The 19,947-nt window shown below is 36.8% G+C and overlaps 1 protein-coding gene across 1 annotated transcript in view; it reads right to left on the bottom strand.

Moving 5' to 3' along the window:
• Positions 1 to 173: 173 nt before the first annotated feature.
• LOC103076673 (inactive heparanase-2-like) overlaps positions 174 to 19,947 on the bottom strand; it is a 52,985-nt gene continuing 33,211 nt past the window's right edge. The window contains exon 3 of the mRNA XM_007467098.1: positions 174 to 376. Within this exon, the coding sequence (XP_007467160.1) occupies positions 174 to 376 (203 nt within the window). The remainder of the gene's footprint in view (positions 377 to 19,947) is intronic.

A 19,947-nucleotide genomic window follows, 5' to 3' on the forward strand; every position in this document is an offset into this window, starting at 1 on the left:
CACAACCTCAAGCCAAAATACATCTGCAAAATGTAATAAATATTTTATATGAATATAAGAGTCATCACAATTTTAAAAGGGATAAGTGGGAAAAGACAGACAGATGCAGCTCATCTGAATCCCACTTTAGTGTCTCCCAAGCATCAAGTTGCTAACTGACGGAGACCGTCAATCTACAGTGCTCTAAGATTCCAGCCGAAGCCAATAGCCTTACCTGTTAATACGAGATTACTGTAAGTATTGGAGAATTGCTCCTTTAGAAGAACCAGATGCATCTGAGCTGCCTTCTCCCGTTGGAGCTCCAGCATAACATCAGGGTGCTGGGCAATCTTGCAGCCTTTCTGTTTATCCAAGGCAACATCACTTCGAACAATGTCTAAGAAAAGAAAGAAAGAATACAGGCAGCAAAAAACAAAACAAAACAAAAGCCATATACACATCAAAGTCCTGTTGCACCCAATATGACAGAATTTATAAACTACCAGCATTTTCATCAAAGTGAAGAGATTCAGAAATAATAAACCTGAAGGGTCTCCTACTTCATGATGCATCCTACAAGTTTCTCTGGTCATCTCCAAATTCTCTGGAGATTTCTGTTTCTTAGCTTTCTCTGACCTCATTTAAGATTCTCACTACTCCATTCCTCTTCTCAGCTCACATCTAGGACTTATGTGCCTCCTGGTCCCTTTTCTTAACATCTTTTACCATGGGGAAAAATAATACGACCTTGCCTGAATACTAGTGACTATGAAGGTCATTCCCTCTACTTCAGGCTGTAGGACTGAGTGATAGCACCAGCATGTGTATTCAGGATACTTGGCCTGTTTTCAAATTTACCCCCACCCAGCCCATTCAGCTCAAATGAAAGCTGCCATTCTGTGGTATAGCTGCTTAGGACTTCTACTGCTATTTTTCATGTACCTCTGAGTATATTCAGACTCATTAATTGCCCTTTAAATATATAAAGTATATAAAAGTATTTTGTGGGTCACTGAAGAAAGCAAGAGTAGGGCTAGAGTCACTTTGGAGAACTGCCTCTTTCCCAATTATTTTCCTATTAGTGATAGGCTGCCTTTCACACTTCAGTATGATTTTCACTCAAAGCATATGTATTCTCCAGAAAACAGCCCTTCTCAAAAACAAACATTCATCTAGAATGCTGCCCAAAAAGCAGGGACCTTTTATGTCCTGAAGTAACTTGTTTATTTTTACAAATTAAAAGATAACTCAGCTGATTATCATAGGGACAAATGATATTATCAGCAGCAATTGGAATGACAACTCTAGAAACTTTCAAGTTTTACGTAACAAACTGAAGGATTTTAGGGGAAAAAAGTGCTAAAAATAAAAAAACTGCTCTGCCACTACTGATACCAACGGCTTTGGAAAAGAAAAACTAACGCCCATGTCAATGGTACCAATAGGAAAGTTTTGGCTCTTTAAGCAATATCAATGACACCTAAGAGAAAACAGGGCATGTGACATGAAGGGCTGATCATCACTTTGTGCAAAAAGATTTTCAAACACATCAAAAGAGCCCTAAAGGAGAAGATCAGATATAAAAACAAACCCATGACAACTTCTTCTACCTTCTGAGCATTAGGATGTGTGGTTGACAAAGATTAGCCAGATGTAAGAATGGTCCTCACTCATTCTTAAATAAAAATAGAGGAGCTGGTTGGAAATAATGCAATATTTATGCCTAAACATATTTATACTAATTTCTAGGATGTAGGCAATAAGGTGCATGCATTTAACAATCAAGTAAGTAATAATCTCATAGATTTTCTAAGCCTTGAATACAAAATTAGAATAAATTTAAGAATACACTCTAGTTTATAAGATCATCAATAGAAGATAAGAGGAATAATGAACACAGTATACATCTATTTAAGTTACACTCTGTAAAGTTTTTTAAATACAGTGTATCATTGAATTCTTCCAACCATCAATGAAAGCAGACATTGTTGACTAGCTGACCCAAATCCTAAACACAATCCCTTCTCCTTTGCCTTCCTCTACTACAGAGACTGAAGAGCTAAAATATATAATTCCCCAGCTTTCCTTGAAGCAAAGAGTGGCCATGTAACATGCTTCTGGCCAATGAGCTGCAGGCACACATCCCTAGTAGGACCTCCCTGGCCAAATTAAAAGACAGAACTTCACTAAGACCAGTTTTTTTTCCTTCAGCCCTTTAGTCCTTCCTATTCTTTATGCCTAAAACACAAAGTTATAGTAGCCATTTTGTGGCAATGAATCAAGAAGCAAGAGGGCAAAGGTCTTACGCACTAAGGATGGTGAACAGGAAGATGGGAGGAGCTTAAGTCCCCTAACGTCATTATTGAGCTACCATACTTGTGCTAGACTGCCTATCTTTTGTTTCTTGTTATGTAACATAAAAGCACTATTTGTATAAACCATTAACAGTCAGTCATGTATTTTTGAAATCCTAATCTGTTTTGTAATCCTAAATGATAATGAGTAATATTATTATCCCTAATTTATATATGGAAAAACTGAGGTCCACAAAGCATAAGTGACTTGCTCAAGTTCACATATCATGGTCAGTCCCCAAATCCAGAAATTTTCAAAGCCAAATCCACTGATCTTTCCAGAAGTTACTCCTATATAGAAACTCAAGAACTTAATAGTAAAGTATGGTAAACAGTAAAACTGAGGAAATAGAAAGAAAACCTTTTTATACTATATAGTAGCATACCACAGCTGATCTATCCAGAAAAGAAATATGGATACTTTCCCAAAAAAACATTACAAAACTCGTACCAAAATATACTACAAAGAGGAAAAAGAAGTTTCAATTATCCTGATATCTTCTAATAGAAGTCTAATTCAAAGGGTAGAATATCTACTAAACTCTCTATTTCCTATCTAACAAATGTATTGCGCAGAAGGTAGAAGAAGCATAATTACAACTGATATCCTCAATGTCATTTAAGCCAGAACCTTGAAATAAAGTGAACAAATTACCTAATATTAAGAATAGTAAGAAAGAAAACAATGGGCATGGCCTAACAAATGTCCTAGACTTAAAAAAGTACATTTCAACAATGTTTGGGGAAAACATACATTTGCAATATAGAATTTTTTATTGAGGTATAGTTGATTTATAATATTATATTAATTTCAGATCTACAAAATAATGATTCAATATTTTTATAGATTATACTCCATTTAAAGTTATTATAAAATATTGGCTATATTCCCTGTGCTCTACAATATATCCTTCTGGCTTATTTATTTTATATATGGTAGTCTGTAACTCTTAATACCCTATCCCTATTTTGCCCCTCCCCGCCTTCCCTCTACCTACTGGTAACCACTAATTTGTTCTCTATATCTGTGTCTTTTTGTTGTTGTTATATTCATTATTCTGTTTATTAGATTATTCTACATATAAGTGATAACATAATAGTATTTGTCTTTCTCTGACTTATTTCACTAAGCATAATACTCTCCAGGTCCATCCATGTTGTTGCAAATGGCAATATTTCATCTTTTTATGGCTGAGTAATATTCTAATGTTCTATCAACAGATGAGTAGATAAAGATGTGATGTGATACACACACACACACACACACACACACACACACACACACACATATAATCTCACATGTGACTGACCCCCTGTCGGTCATATGATTTATAAATATTTTTTCCTGTTCAGTAGATTGTCTTTTCATTTTTGCAATGGTTTCCTCTGCTGTGCAAAAGCTTTCTAAGTCCATTTGTTTAGTTTTGCTTTTGTTTCCCTTTATCTTAGGAGATAGATCCAAAAAATATTGCCATGATTAATATCAAAGAGTATTCTGCCTATGTTTTCTTCTAGGAGTTTTATGGTTTTCAATCTTACATTTAGGTCTTTAATCCATTTTGAATTTATTTTTGTATATGGTGTGAGAAAGTAGTCCAGTTTGATTCTTTTGCATGTAGCTGTCCAGTTTTCCCAGCCCCCCTTATTTTTTTTTATTTTTTTTTTTATTTTTTTTTTTTGCGGTGCGCGGGCCTCTCACTGTTGTGGCCTCTCCCGTTGCGGAGCACAGGCTCTGGACGCGCAGGCTCAGCGGCCATGGCTCACGGGCCCAGCCACTCCGCGGCATGTGGGATCCTCCCGGATCGGGGCACGAACCCGTGTTCCCTGCATCGGCAGGCGGACTCTCAACCACTGCACCACCAGGGAAGCCCCCAGCACCACTTATTGAAGAGAGTGCTTTTCCCCATTGTATATTCTTGCTTTTTTGGTCATAGATTAATTGACCATAAATGTGTGGGTTTATTTCTGGGCTCTCTATTCTGTTCCATTGATCTGTGTGTCTGTTTTTGTGTAGGTACCATTCTGTTTTGATTACTGTAGCTTTGTAGTACAGTCTGAAGTCAAGATCTGTTCCTCTTTCTCAACATTGCTTTGGCTATTCAGGGTCTTTTGTGTTTCCATACAAATTTTAAAATTGTGTTCTAGTTCTGTGAAAAAAATGCCATTGATATTTTGATAGGGATTGCATTGAATATATAGATTGCCTGGGGTAGTATGGTCATGTTAACAATAATGATTCTTCCAATCCATGAACACGTAATATCTTTTCATCTGTTTGTGTTATCTTCAATTTCTTACACCAGTGTCTTATAGTTTTCTGAGTACAGGTCTTAGGTAGGTTTCTTCCTAGGTATTTTATTCTTTTTGATGTGATTGTAAATGGGATTGCTTCCTTAGTTTCTGATAGTTCATTGTTATATAGAAATGCAAAGATATCTGTATATTAATTTTGTATCCTGCAACTTTACCAGATTCATTGGTGAGCTCTGGCAGTTTTCTGGTGGTGTCTTTAGGATTTTCTATGTACAGTATCATGTCATCTGCAAACAGTGACAGTTTTACTTCTTCTTTTCCAATTTGGATTCCTTTTATTTCTCTTCCTTCTCTGATTGCTGTGGCTAGGACTTCCAAAACTATGTTGAACAGAAGTGGTGAGAGTATCTAGGCAGCACGCTTCTGGCCCATACAAGTCAATATATAGAATTAACCATCACAGTGACATTCTGGAAAAGGCAAACCTATTGTGCAGTAATCAGATTAGTGATTGCAAGAGAAACGGAGATTACTGAACACAAAAGGATATGAGGGAAGTTTGGGGGAGGTGATGGAATGTGCCGTATTTTTATGTGGTGGTACTTACACGACCATATAGGTCTGTCAGAACTCATTGAATTGTACACATAAAATGGGTGAATTTCCTTATATGTAATTATACCTCAATAAACATGAATTTTTTAAAAAAAGTGGTGAGAGTAAACATCCTTGTCTTGATCCTCATCTTAGAGGAAATGTGTTCAGCTTTTAACCATTGAACATGATGTTAGCTATGAGTTTGTCATAAATGGCCTTTACTGTATTGAGGTATGCTCCCTCTATGCTCACTTTCTAGAGATTTATTATCATAAATGGATGTTGAACTTTACCAAAGCATTTTCTGCATCTACTGAGATGACCATATGGCTTTTATTCTTCAATTTGTTAATGTAATGTATCACATTGATTGATTTGCAAGTACTGAAAAATCCTTGCATCCCTGGGATAAATCCCACTTGATTATGGTGTATGATCCTTTAATATAATGTTGGATTCAGTTAGCTAATATTTTGTTGAGGACTTTTGCATCTATGTTCATACAGTTAACTATTGTAACTTTCTTTTTTTGTGGTGTCTTTGTCCAGTTTTGGTATCAGGGTGATGCTGGCCTCATAGAGTAAGTTTGTAAGTGTTCCTCTCTCTGCAATTTTTTGGAATAGTTTCAGAAGGATGGGTTTTAACTCTTATTTAAATGTTTGGTAGAATTCACCTATGAAACCATCTGGTCTTGAACTTTTGATTACAATTCAATTTCATTACTGGTAATTGGTCTGTTTCGTATTTTCTATTTCTTCCTGATTCAGTTGGGAGATTGTACATTTCTAGAAATTTGTCCATTTCTTCTAGCTTGCCCATTTTATCAGTGTATAATTGTTCATAGCAATCTCTTATGATCCTCTCTATTTCTGGGGTGTCAGTTGTAAACTTCTTTTTCATTTCTGGTTTTACTGATTTGGGCCCTCTCTCTTTTTTTCTTGATGAGTCTAGCTGAAAGTTCATCAATTTTGTTTATCTTTTCAAAGAACCAGCTCTTAGTTCCATTGAGCTTCTCTACTTTTTGTTGGTCTCTATTTCATTTATTTCTGCTCTGATCTTTATGATTTCTCTCCTTCAACTAAATTTGGGTTTTGTTTGTTCTTCTTTTTCTCATTCCTTTAGGTGTAAGGTTAGTTTGTTTCTTTGAGATTTTTCTTCTTTCCTGAGGTAAAGCTTGAATCACTATAAACTTCCCTCTTAGAACTGCTTTTGCTATATCCCATTAATTTTGGAACATTGTTTTCATTTTCACTTGTCTCCAGGTAGTTTTTTAATTTCTTCTTTGATTTCTTCAGTGATACATTGCTTGTCTAGTAGCATACTGTTTACCTTCCACATTTGTGTTTTTCCCTTAACTACTTATAGTGGATATAGATGATTTTACTATTTTTGTCTTTTAATCTTCCCACTTGCTTTGTATGTCGTTGACTTACTACACTTACTATATATTTGCCTTTACCAGTGAATTTTTTCTTTTCCTAATTTTCATGTTTCTAGTTATGACCTTTTCGTTTTCACTTAAATTTTAACAGTTTTGTAAAGTTGATTTTGTGGTGCTGAACCCTTTTAGCTTCTGCTTGTCTGTAAAACTTCTGATCTCTCCAAATCTGAATGAAACCCTTGACAGATAAGAGTATTCTTGGTTGCAGGTTCTTCCCTTTCATAATTTTAAATATATCATGACATGCCCTTCTGGCCTACAGAGTTTCTGCTGAAAATTCAGCTGACAGCCTTATGAGAGTTCCCTTGTATGTAACTTGTTGCTTTTCCCTTTCTGCTTTTAATAGTCTTTATTTATCTTTAATTTTTGCCATTCTAATTACAATGTGACTTGGTGTTGTCCTTTTGGGTTGATCCTTTTTGGGGCTCTCTGTGCTTGCTGGACCTGGATGTCTGTTTCCATTCCTAGGTTAGGGAAGTTTTCAGCTGTTAAGTCTTCAAATATGTTCTCTGCCCTTTTCTCTCTCTCTCCTCCTTCTGGGACCCTACAATGCGAATGTTAATACACATGATGTTGTCTCAGAGGTCTCTTACACTGTCTTCATTTCTTTTTTTTTTTCTTTTCTGTTCAGCTTCAATAATTTCCACTACCCTGTCTTCCAACTCACTAATCTGTTCCTCTGTATCATTTAAACTACTCTTGATTCCTTCTAGTGTATTTTTTACCTCAGTTATTGTATTCTTCATCTCTGTTTGGTTCGTCTTTATATTTTCTAACTCTTTGTTTAAAACTTCAAACTTCTCATACTATTGATCCATTCTTCTCCTGAGCTCTTTGACCATCTTTATAATCATTACCTTGAACTCTTTATTGGGTAGATTGCCTATCTCCACTTTACTTATTTCTTCTTCTGGGGTCTTATTTTGTTCTTTCATTTGGAACTTGTTCCTGTTGCCTCATCTTGCCTAATTTGCTGTGTTTTGGGGGGGGGGGGGGTTGTTTTTTTTTTTTTTTTGCGGTATGGGGGCCTTTCACTGTTGTGGCCTCTCCCGTTGCGGAGCACAGGCTCTGGATGCACAGGCCCAGTGGGCATGGCTCATGGGCCTAGCTGCTCCGCGGCATGGGGGATCTTCCCAGACCAGGGCTTGAACCAGGGCTTGAACCTGTGTCCCCTGCATTGGCAGGCGGACTCTCAACCACTGCGCCACCAGGGAAGCCCAAAAGAAAAGATATTGAATCAGCTCTTTACCCTTGGAGACACACTGTGATTGTTGGCATTCATTCTGTTTTTAACCTCATTGCTTTCTTCTTTAAAAGCAATGGCTTACTATGTTTTCTCATGTTTCCTACTAGTTGAAGCAAGGCTAGTGCATAGCCAAAGAGGTTTTGTTCATTTCATTGATGACCAAACTCAAACAAAAGCAGGGTTTTAATGTTGAAATTAACCATGAAATTTGCTATCAGACAACCTTATATGCATGCACATAAGACAGCTATCCAAATGACAGCAGCAACATGAGGGTCATCCTATACTTTTTTGAGGACTTTTTTCTGGGGATTTTGGTTTCCATTTGGGTTTTATCTAATCAACTTTCCCCTTAAAAATTTCATAAGCATGAGGTTTATTTCCAATTTCCTATCTGTTTGCTATGGGTTTCAGTGGAGATAAATCATTTTTATCGAATCAGTTCTAAAGAAGGATGCTTCAGGATTCCTTGAAATACATAAGAAGCTTAAGAATCTAGTCAAAATTGCTCATAAAACAGACTTTTTCTTTTTTTTTTTTTTCTTTTTTATTTTTTTTGCAGTACACGGGCCTCTCACTGTTGTGGCCTCTCCCGTTGCGGAGCACAGGCTCCAGACGCGCAGGCCCAGCGGCCATGGCTCACGGGCCCAGCCGCTCCGCGGCATGTGGGATCCTCCCGGACCGGGGCACGAACCCGTGTCCCCTGCATCGGCAAGCGGACTCTCAACCACTGCGCCACCAGGGAAGCCCAAAACAGACTTTTATTCAAGGTCTGATCCTGGCTTAGTTCTGGCTTTAACCTTGCAATGTCTATCTGGAACGGACTTACTGAATTTATGACTGGGACTTAACATGATCCTCTGTGCTCATAAGTGAGTCTCCAGCCTGTTCAAAGGACTAGAAAGTGTTAATAGTTTTATAGATGCAGAAATGAAAGAAATAGAATATAGAAGTAACTTAAAACTGAAATCAGCTTAAAATGAAATTTAACTTGTAAAAAATTGATTATGACATTGAGTGCTATAAAATTGAAAATGTTTGACTAGAAAAGAAATTCTTAGTAAGAAAACAAATATGCAGAGTAGTAGTTTAAATATAACATCAGGTTATGCTTAAATAAACATCAAGTTTATCGAAAATTCAGACTGGATGGAAGGCAAGAGAGAAAAGTGCTTTAACTGGTAATTTAAAATATAGGTTATAGAAGCTATTTTAATTTAGAAGCTATTTGACCAAGTGATAAATTCATAGAGCATATGCTCTAATGGGCTGGGCAAAAAAAAACAAAACAGGTTTTGGTGGAAAGTGGTATAAGTATACTGGTAAATATATTTTGTTGGTTTTTCACCTGAGAAATCTTTCTTGATCTCCTTCTTGTTTCCAACCTGGGAAGATTTATTAGCTATGTCATCTGTTATGCTTGCCTGTATTATGAAATGTATCCCACTCTGTGCTAATTTTGGTTTCATTTTTCTCTCATCTATTAGAAGGTGAGCTACTTGAGGCAGAGATTTTGCCTCGTTCATCTCTGTGTCCCTAGCACCTAACATGGGGCCTGCTAAGAAATGTTTGTCCAATTGAATGGGTCTACACAACGGTCTGGATGTGCTCAGACATTTGGTATTACCTTTATTTAAAGAGACAGGGTAGGTCTGAATTTTTTGTCCTGTCTTTTTAAGTCCACATGAATAACATACCTAGAGGTACAAACGAGGTGGAGGAGAGCCCAGGGAGCTATTTCTAGAAAGAAAGCATTTCTCTGATCCTTTGCTTCTGCCCACAGTGTTAATAACACTTTGTTCAGCACCCACACTGTCAATTTCATTCCAGCTGGGACTCTTCTGATTAGCAGTCTGCCTTTGTGTTCCCAGAGACAGACTAAGGGGAGGGACCGAAATGACAAAATTAAATAAATATGATATAACTGTGTGACAGCACCTTATGTCAGTGCCAAGGGAGAAAAACAAAGAAGCTCAAAGGTTCTCCTGGGATTGTTATCCAGCACTGCCTACTGATAATTTCAAAGTAATTTTGTAGCAGTTTGTTGTTTCAGAAATAATTTCCCAACTTCATTTGGTTGGTCTTTATATATAACAACCATGTGAATTTGGGTGTTAGAGCTATAATACTGTATCTAAGACAAGGGAGAAGGGAGTGATGAATCTACTTTAGATGGTTGGCCAGGTCTGCACAGAACCTGAGCTTTACAAGATCAGTAGATTACCAGGCAGATGATGGAAAACAAAGAAAGTTCTCAGTGGAGGTAACAATGTGCAGGAGGGAACAGAGACATGAAAATGTATATTATTATTGGGAATATCCAGTAACATAGAAGCTAATGGTACATGGCAGAGAAGAGGAGGAGGTAAGGCTGCAGAGGTAAGGCAGGCATAAATCCCATCATAAAAAGATCTTGCTTGCCATCCTTAGGGGCTGGAACTTCATCCCTGGACAGTAGTGAGCCACTGAACATTTTCTAGCAAGGGACAGTTATGATTAGTTCTGTGCTTAGTAAAAATTATTGAGAAATACAATTGCTTATGATTAGAACAGAGGCATGCAGTATTTTTCTGCTTCAAAATAATGCTGTTCACACTTGAGATCCAATCCCATAATTCTATCACCAACATACTAACTGTAAATCTAACTTTCTTCCCTCTTAAGAAAGGCTCTCTGAATGAAAGTTAATGGGACTCATACTATTATGGGGACAATCTCAGATTCACATTAAATTATATAAAAAAGTAACCATTTGTGGTCTTCCCTGGTGGCACAGTGGTTGAGAGTCCGCCTGCCGATGCAGGGGACGCAGGTTCGTTCCCCGGTCCGGGAAGTACAGGACCCTCAGGCAAGGGCTCAGACCCATGGCTCCTTGGGAAGAACCTCTGAAATTTTATTTATCCTCCCCTTTATAGGTCACCCACCCAGGGGTATGGGTCTTGACCATACCACAACTCCACCCCTCCTGCCCATCTTATTGTGGTTCTTTCTTTATATCTTTAGTTGCAGAAGATCTTTTCAGTTAGATTCTGGTCTTTCTCATCAATAGTTGCTCTGTAAATAGTTGTGATTTTGGTGTGTCCATGAGAGAAGGTGAGCTCAGGGTCTTCCACCATCTTGGTCAAACTCCCTATAGACTCTTTATTTAACCCTTATCTGTTTGAAATTGTGTTAAAGACTAGATAAACACAAAGCAAGGACACTTATCAACGATGTACAAGGTCACAGGTCCAGGAAAAGAGTTAATATCATAGATAGTAGACTCAAAATTCAAAATTATCTTGGGACCCTAGAAACTAAGAGTGAAATCTCCAAAATGTAGGGTGAAGACATGAACACAAAGTACTGCATTTATACTGAAAGTTAATTACATAGATGGGAAGACCAAATCAGACAGAAGTTTGAATATTTAAGATCTTATTAAGATCTGTCGGTTTTAGTTGAATATAAGCTTAATATAAGTCAGTGATATGCTACCAAATATGGTATTAGTAATCAGGATTAGTGCAATCAGACTAAATTAACAGAACTAGAATATCCAGAATATAGGAGGTAACATGGCCATACTGCATTCTATGCCAGCCAAGGGCAGCATAGTGAAGAGTTGGAGTTAAACAAACCTAGGTTCAAATTCTGGCATAAAGGTCACTTGTTAGTTGCAAAAGTGACAGACAAAGGCACCTCTGTACGCCTCAATTTCTTCATCTACTGTTATTGTAGAGATGTAGAAGACTTAGCACTATGCATGCAACATAATAAGAGCTCTATAAAGGGTAGGTATTATTATTCTTATTAGTATGGTACTTGTGGTATTATTCACTTTCAGCTGTAATAGTCTCAGCAGTATACTAATCATTTGGAGTGCATCCAAAGAAAAGCACCAAGAGAGGAAATAATTTTATTTTTCAAATAGCTAAAAAAAAACTGAGAGTGTTGACCTTGGCAAAGAAAAAACTAAAGAAGACCTGCTTTCATACATAAGAGACTTATTCTGTGTAAATCCAGAAAGCCAAACATTATAGGAATAACCAAAAGACATACTATTCAATTACACATAAGAAAACTGTAGCAACAGAAGTTGTTCTATAAGGAAAAGAGCTACTTGAGGATGGAGTTTCCTCATAAAACCTCCATACAGTTTTCCACAGTGGTTGCACCCATTTACATTCCCACCAAAATGCAGAGGTTTCCCTTTCTCCACACCCTCACCAACAGTGTTATTTCTTGTTTTTTTTTTATTATAGCCATTCTAACAGATATGAGGTGATATCTCATTGTGCTTTTGATTTGCATTTCCCTAATGATTAGTGATGTTAAGCATTTTATCATGTACCTGCTGGCCACCTGTACATCTTCTTTGGAAAAATGTCTCTTCAGATCTTCTGTCCATTTTTTGATCAGATTTTTGGGGGGTTTTCTGTTTGTTTGTCTGTTACAGAGTTATAAGAGTTCTTTATATATTTGGGATATTGACCCCTTATCGGATATATTTGCAAATATTTTGTCCCATTCAGTAAGTTGCCTTTTCATTTTGTTGATGCTTTCCTTTGCTGTGCAAGACAAAATTATTTTTAAGACAAGAAATATTACTGGAGACACATAGAGACAGATATAGTGATAAAAGAGTCAATATATTAGGAAGATATAACAACCATAAATGTATATACACATAACAAGTGAATTCCAAAATACATGAAGCAAAATCTGACTAAATTGCAAGGGGAATTTAACAATTATAGTTGGAGATCACACTACTCTGCTCAGTATTTGATGGAACTACACAGAAAAACAGTAAGAGTATCAAAGGTATGAAAAATACTATCTACCAATTTGACCTACTGACATTTATAGAATATACCAAACTCCCTCATAACCCCGCACTGGCTTGTCCTATAATTTCCCTGATTTAGTCAACCATATATTTTCCTAATATTCTAGTCTCTGATCCCCACTCACTTTGTATTCCTCTCTCTCTCCCTTTCCCTTCAAGTCCCCCCATCATTTTTTTTAAAGCACTTCCTTACTTTCTAACACTGCAAGTGTTCCAGGATCACCCTGTATTTTCCCTGCTCCAGTTCTAGAATCATATACTTCTCCAAGGAGCCCTGGTTCCTTTTGAGAATAGTATTTAAAAATCAAGATCTGGGGCTTCCCTGGTGGCGCAGTGGTTGAGAGCCCGCCTGCCAATGCAGGGGACGCGGGTTCGTGCCCCGGTCCGGGAAGATCCCATATGCTGTGGAGCAGCTAGGCCCGTGAGCCATGGCCACTGAGCCTGCGCGTCCGTATCCTGTGCTCCGCAACAGGAGGGGCCACAACAGTGAGAGGCCCGCGTACTGCAAAAAAAACAAAAAACAAAAAACAAAAAAACAAAAAAACAAAAATCAAGATCTGGGCACAACATGTGCTTGTTGATATCGGGGTATCACTACTTCTAGGTCCTCTCAGTAGACACAGATAGGAGGTGTATATGTACATACTAACTGATATATGCCCACATGTCTATATTTATTTCTGTATCTATCTGTATAACCATTAAAAGGGGGAAAAACGGAATACATTAGTTCATAATGACGTCTCCAAATCCAATCCAGTACCAAAGGGTTCATTCTAGAATTCCCATTTGCTTGTCATTTCTTTCTCTAATAGTGAGAAACCTCCTTGTCATCAATTATATTTACTTACTTGTTCAACAGCAGTAAAAAAAAAAAATGCAGTTTCAGAACTGCTATTCCATACTCCTATGAAAAACAAATTTATCAACTACAGTACAGTGTTTCTGTTCAGTACTTTTTTCATTAGCCTTCCAGAATCCAGTCAAAGTAAAGCATCTTATTTAAAATCCTTTCTTCTCCGAGCATTTAGTGTGGTTGTGTCATTCATTGTAACAGAATTAATATTCACTTGTAAATCCACATTCCATCTTTAGTTTCCCACCATCCTGGTTGATTATTTTAAATTTGAGGACAGTAAAATTCACTCTTTGTGGTGTAAAATTTCTATGAGTTTTGACAATTGCATAGAATCAAGTATCCATTAGCACATCACCACACAGAACAGTCTGATTACCCAAGAAGCTCCCTCATGCCACCCCTTCATTATCAATCCCTTTCTCCACTCTCACCCCTAGCAAACTGTTCTGTTGTTTTTTGGTTTGGAGTTTGTGTCCCAAAACCAAAATAGCTTCGTTTTTTTCAGAATGTCATGTATCAATGGAATCACACAATATTTAGCCTTTGGGATATGTCTCCATCCACTTAGCAAAATGCATTTAGGATTCATCCATGTTGCTGTGAATCAATAGTCCATTCTTCTTTAATGCTGAACAGTATTCCACTGAATGGATGTACCACTCTTTGTTTACCCATTCATCCACATACGGCTTTTTCTGTGAACATGAGTTTTCAATTGACTTGGGTAAATTTCTAAGAGCAAGACTAGAAGGTCATATGATAAGTGTATGTTTAGCTTTATAGGAAATTGCCAAACTCTTTTCCAAGGTGGGTATGCTAATTTGCGTTCTCACCAGCAATGTATGAGAGTTCTTATTGTTCCACATCCTCAACAGCACTCAGTATTGTCAGCTTAGTTTGTTACATATTCTAATAGATTTGTAGCAGTATCTCATTGTGGTTTTAATTTCCATTCCCCGATGATAATGATGTTGAACATATTTTCATATACTTACTTTCCATCCAAATATCTTCTCTGGTGAAGTATCTGTTCATATCTTTTGTCCATTTTTTAATTCAGGTTCTAATTTTTTTAATTTTAAGAGTTCTTTATAAGTTCTGGATGTAACTCTTTTATCAAATGTGTGATTTTTAAAAATATTTTCTTCCAGTCTGTGGCTTCACTTTTTCATTCTCTTTACAGGGTATTTCATATTTCACAAAGCAAGTTTTTGATTTTGATAGTCTAATTTATGAATTTTTTTCTTTTATGGATCATACTTTTGATATTGTTATTTTAAAACTTTTCACTAATTCCAAAGCCACACAGATTTCTCCTACTTTTTCTTCTAGAAATTGTATAAGTTTTGTGTTTTATATTTAAGTATAGGATCAATTTTGAGTTAACTTTTGTATAAAGTACAAGATATATATCAAGGTTCATCTTTCGCAGAACTTCCAACTGTTCCAGTGCCATTTATTGAAAAGACTTCCTTTCTCTTGAATTGTCTTTGCATTTTTGTCAAAAATATTTTTGTCAAAAACATTTGTGTGCATCTATTTCTAAGCTCTCTATTCTGTTCCACTGATCTATGTGTTTTTCCTTTACCAATACCATACTCCCTTGATTACTATAGCTTTATAATAAATCTTGAAATCAGGTAATGTGAATCTTTCAACTTTGTTCTTCTTTTTCAGAACTTTTTGCCTATTCTAATTCCTGTGTGTGTCTGTGTGTATTAGAATATATATGTACATATATTATATATATATGTGTGTGTGTGTATATATATATAGATAGATGTATAAAGATGGAATGTAGATTTACAAATGAATCTATTACAATGAATGACACAACCACACTAAAGGCCTGGAAAAGAAAGCAGCTAACCTAAGTAGCTTTATTTTGACAAGACATTATTTTATATATATATATGTGTGTGTGTGTGTGTGTGTGTGTGTGTGTGTGTGTGTGTGTGTGTGTGTACATATACATTCACACATACACCTATAGAAGAGTTTTCTTTGGTTTTCTATATTGAGTTGAATATATTGATCACGTATTAGGGAGAACTGATGTCTTAACAACATTGAGTCCTCTAATCCACGAACGTGTTATCACTCTCTCTCTTCATTTATTTGACTTCTTTCACCTCTGTTTTATAGTTTTCAGCATAAATATTCTGCATATATTTTGTCAGATTTATACCTTTTGGAGCTATTATAAATGGTATTTTTGGAAATTTCAGATTCCAATGTTCATTCTACAGAAACGTGATTCACTTCTGTACATTAACATGCTATCCTGCAGCCTTGGTAAACTCATTTTTAGTTCTAGGAATTTTTTATCGATTCTTTGGATTTTTCTAATGTAGATTATCATGTTATCTGCAAATAGAGACAGTTTTATGTCTACCTTTCCAAACTGCATGCCTTTTATTTCTTTGTCTTGCCTTACTGCACTATGTGCAAGTATGATGTTGAATAGGAGTGGTGAGAGTGAACATCCTGCCTCCTTCTCAATCTCAGATGGATAATATTCCAGTCTTTCATTATTAAGAATGATGTTACTGTAGCATTTTTATAGATGCTTTTTATCAGGTTAGGGAAGTTCTTTACTCTTCCTAGTTTACCAAGAGCCTATATCATGAATGAATGTTAAATTTTATCAAATGCTTTCTCTACATACATTGAGATGATCAACCTGTTAAGTTAGACACCACACACACACACACACACACACACACACACAGCTTGTAGGAGTTTAGGAGTTTAAACTGCATTAAATTTATAAATTAATTTCGAGACAATTTCAAGGTATTTAGTCTTCCTACCCATGACATTTTGCATCTCCATGTAAACCTTCTCTTATGTTTTTCAATAAAGCTTTACAATATCCTCTATTTAAATTTGGTGCAACATTTCTTAAATATGTTCAAAGGTACTATGGCTTTTAATTTTATAAAGAGTACCATTTTTATCATATATTCTAATTTTTGCACATAGTTTATAAAAATGCAAATGGTTTTGCTATATAGAACTTGAATCCAGCAATCTTGATGAACTCTCTTATTATTTCTAGCTATCTGTGACTTGAAGTTACGAATTCACTAGGTAAATAATTACACATCTGCTAATAAAAACAAGGTTGCTTCTTCCTTTTTAATTCGTATATATTTTATTTATTTACTTTTCTTATTTGTTGGAAGACACAGAACTCTTGCATTTCTGCTTACCTTACAATCAGAGACACTGGCTGCCTTTTTCCCAGGTTATCTTTTCAAAGATGTTTGTATATTAAACAGTCTTAGAAGATAGAGATAGGGCCTCCCTTCAGAGCAAAGAGGAGGCATGCTTAATGCCCAATATAATAAAGATAATATTTCCCTCCAGAATAAAGGGCAGGCCTGTTACTTCTCACTATAAACGATTCAGGTTTCCTAATCTCAGGGTTATCCTCCTGTTATATAACCCACTGCATGTTCAAGTATCACCTAGCAGTCTTGCTGTTGTCCTATGGGAAATGGGACTCAAGAAAGCAATGCAAAACATTTGCTGATACTCTGGCCACTGCTATTGCTGTAAAAAATAAACCCCTTTGTGTCTGACACAGGAGTTTCATATCTTTTGCCAGCATCCATGAAACTGGCAGGCTACCTCATTAGCTTGCAAGTAGGTTAAAACTTCAGAACCTTCAAAGTTCTTGACATTATTCTAATGGCTAGAACCTCCAGCACAATGGTGACCTGCGGGCATTGTTGTCTTCTTCCTGATTTTAAAGAAAATGCTTCTAACACTTTACCATTAAGCATAACAATTGATTTAGATTCTTGGTGGATACTCTTTTTCACGTTATGAGAAGTGGTTAAAAAAAATTCCTAAACTACTTAACTTGGGAAACTGCTGCCTTACTGGCCTACAAAGTTGAGACACAGCTCTCAAAAGTGGCTCTCCTTAGAATCAAAAATAGGAAAGAAATCCCTAGGAGGGAACTACTGAGATTTATGTCCTGCCCTGCAGGACATTTTACATTCTTGGCCTCAACCAACAAGATACCAGTAGCATCCCTAGTCTCAGTGATGGAACCCCCTCTTCCCCCACCAATTTTTTCAAATGTGCTCTAGAGCCAGGGTTGGCAGTCTTTTTCTATAAAGAGCCAGACAGCAAATATTTAGGTTTTGTGGACCATACAGCCTCTGTTGCAACTACTCAAGTCTGCTACTGTGATGCAAAAGCAGCCATAGACAATACATAAATAAATGGTCATGGCTGTGTTCCAATAAAACTTGACAAAAACAAGTGGTGCCAAGATTTGGCCTTCAGGCTGTACTTTGCTGACTCCCACTCTAGGGAAATGGATAGATCCCATCCCTCAAATTTCACAGATAAAGAAAATGGGGTCAGGGATGAAGTGATTTCTCCAGCATTTTGATTTCACAGTACTTTATATCAAGCAAAGATTAGAACCCAGGCCTCCTAACTACTGGTGCTCTTCCTACTAGGTCACCCAACAGAATAAATGACACCGTGGCAGAATCTGCCTCAGCAAGTATTTTTATCCATTTTTACTAAATGTATGCAAATATATATGGATACTTGGCAGATGTCCATGAATATTTAAGTCTCTGCTCCAGCTGTCTCCCTCCTCTGTGGTGTGCAGTGTTTCTCTAGTTTTACATCATTCCCAGATGAAAACACCATTGTTCCATTCCAAGAATGTTCATGAAAACAAGCAATACAATTGGGTTGAAGGTCGAACCCAGAAGCAGAGACTTTCCACAATAACTCAGCATAAATCATTCATCTGCTAGACATTTCTAAGTCTATCCTCACAGTATTGACCACAGCCCTGATTTTTCATCTGCACAACAGGGCTCATACCCAATCAACCTGAAGTCTATTTTCAAGTGAGAGTCCCTGCAGAACTGGATCTAATATTAATCTATACAAAGTATAAGAATATATAACATCTACTTTTCATTCATTTGCAATTGCTAAGATTACATCCACAAAGATATTTTGTTTGGCCTGATTGATTCTTCACAAAAGTGCTAAATAAATTGCCTCATGGAAGAACTATGTAATAATAAGTAGCTGTTAGCAGTGATACACACAGCTTGAAGTAAAGCAGTTGTTCTCAGAAAAGGACTGGGCTTAGACAAGAAGAGCAACATAATCAGCCTTGGCCAAAACCAAGACATTTTCTGGTTTACTCAATGTACCTGGGGCCATTTTTACCCTCACTTGGTATGACTCACATGTTGGGTAGAAGACTGGACTACATGAACTAAAGCTCTTCCAACTCTAAGATTTAGTTAGTCTAAATTCAGAAAAAGAAAAAAAAAAGAGAGAATGTTACATCCTGGAGAAACCCTCATAGAAGATGAACTCAGGCATGAAGAACAGACAGAAGTTAGATGTAGAAACAGAAGGGAGAGGTGCATGAAGAGATCAATGCAGCTCTGTACCAGTGGGCTCCTCTCGTCCTCCTCATATCCAAACAGTAAAACCCACTCAGAAGCTCTAAGATTATCCCAATAACAAGAAGTGCCTGAAGAGATAACCTTTTAAGAAATGATTTAGAATTTACTGCACCAAAGCAGCAGTAATGATGCCAGTAAGAGCCAATGGTCTGACATATTTGGTCACTGAGCAGTAATAATCTTAGATGGCAATTTCTGTTGGAATCTGATATATTCAAATCGTTTGAGCTAAATAAATGACAGACAAGGACAGATGCCAACAATTACACTTAATGCATGCTTTCTGATGAAGAGAAGAAATATTTAGGCACTAGAATAGAGTCAGTAGCACTTGCTTTCATTCTGTGCCTGGAAAAACTAACTTAGCTTCTTTGAAAGCTGACCTCCCCCATGGTATGGGTAGACTAACTAGGACTAGAATGTTTATATCCTTGGCTTACATCATTTAGGTTTAAGTTCTCCAAAGGGTAATGTGTAATCCAAAGCTGCTAAATGTCAAAGTCAACCAAAAAACAAAACAGAATTCTAAAGAAATCAAAACAAAGGTTTAGACATCCGAACTTTTGATAAGGATTTGTCAAGCGTCATCAGTTCCTTGCCTAACTTGGAAGCAAACCAAATTTCCTCATGTGGATGGCTTTGGAGCCTCCTAGTGGCAGCCACAGGGGACCTACAGAACTCAAGTCCTGGAAAGGACCAGGCTTTCAAGAAAGAGTGCTCGTTTTGTGTGTCGGTGATCAACTCACACAAACATATCAGCTCCTACAATGTGCTCAACACACTATATTAAACACCAGGAATGCAAAGATGAATAAATGTTGGTCCCTACCCTCATGGAACTCACAGCCTACTATGCAAACAAGTAAGAATAGAAATAACTCTGAAACAATGTAGTAAGCACTTATAATCTGCATAAATAGGGAAA

This window comes from Lipotes vexillifer, unplaced genomic scaffold (assembly GCF_000442215.2).
Source record: "Lipotes vexillifer unplaced genomic scaffold, Lipotes_vexillifer_v1.1 scaffold2446, whole genome shotgun sequence".
Lineage (NCBI taxonomy): Eukaryota > Metazoa > Chordata > Mammalia > Artiodactyla > Lipotidae > Lipotes > Lipotes vexillifer.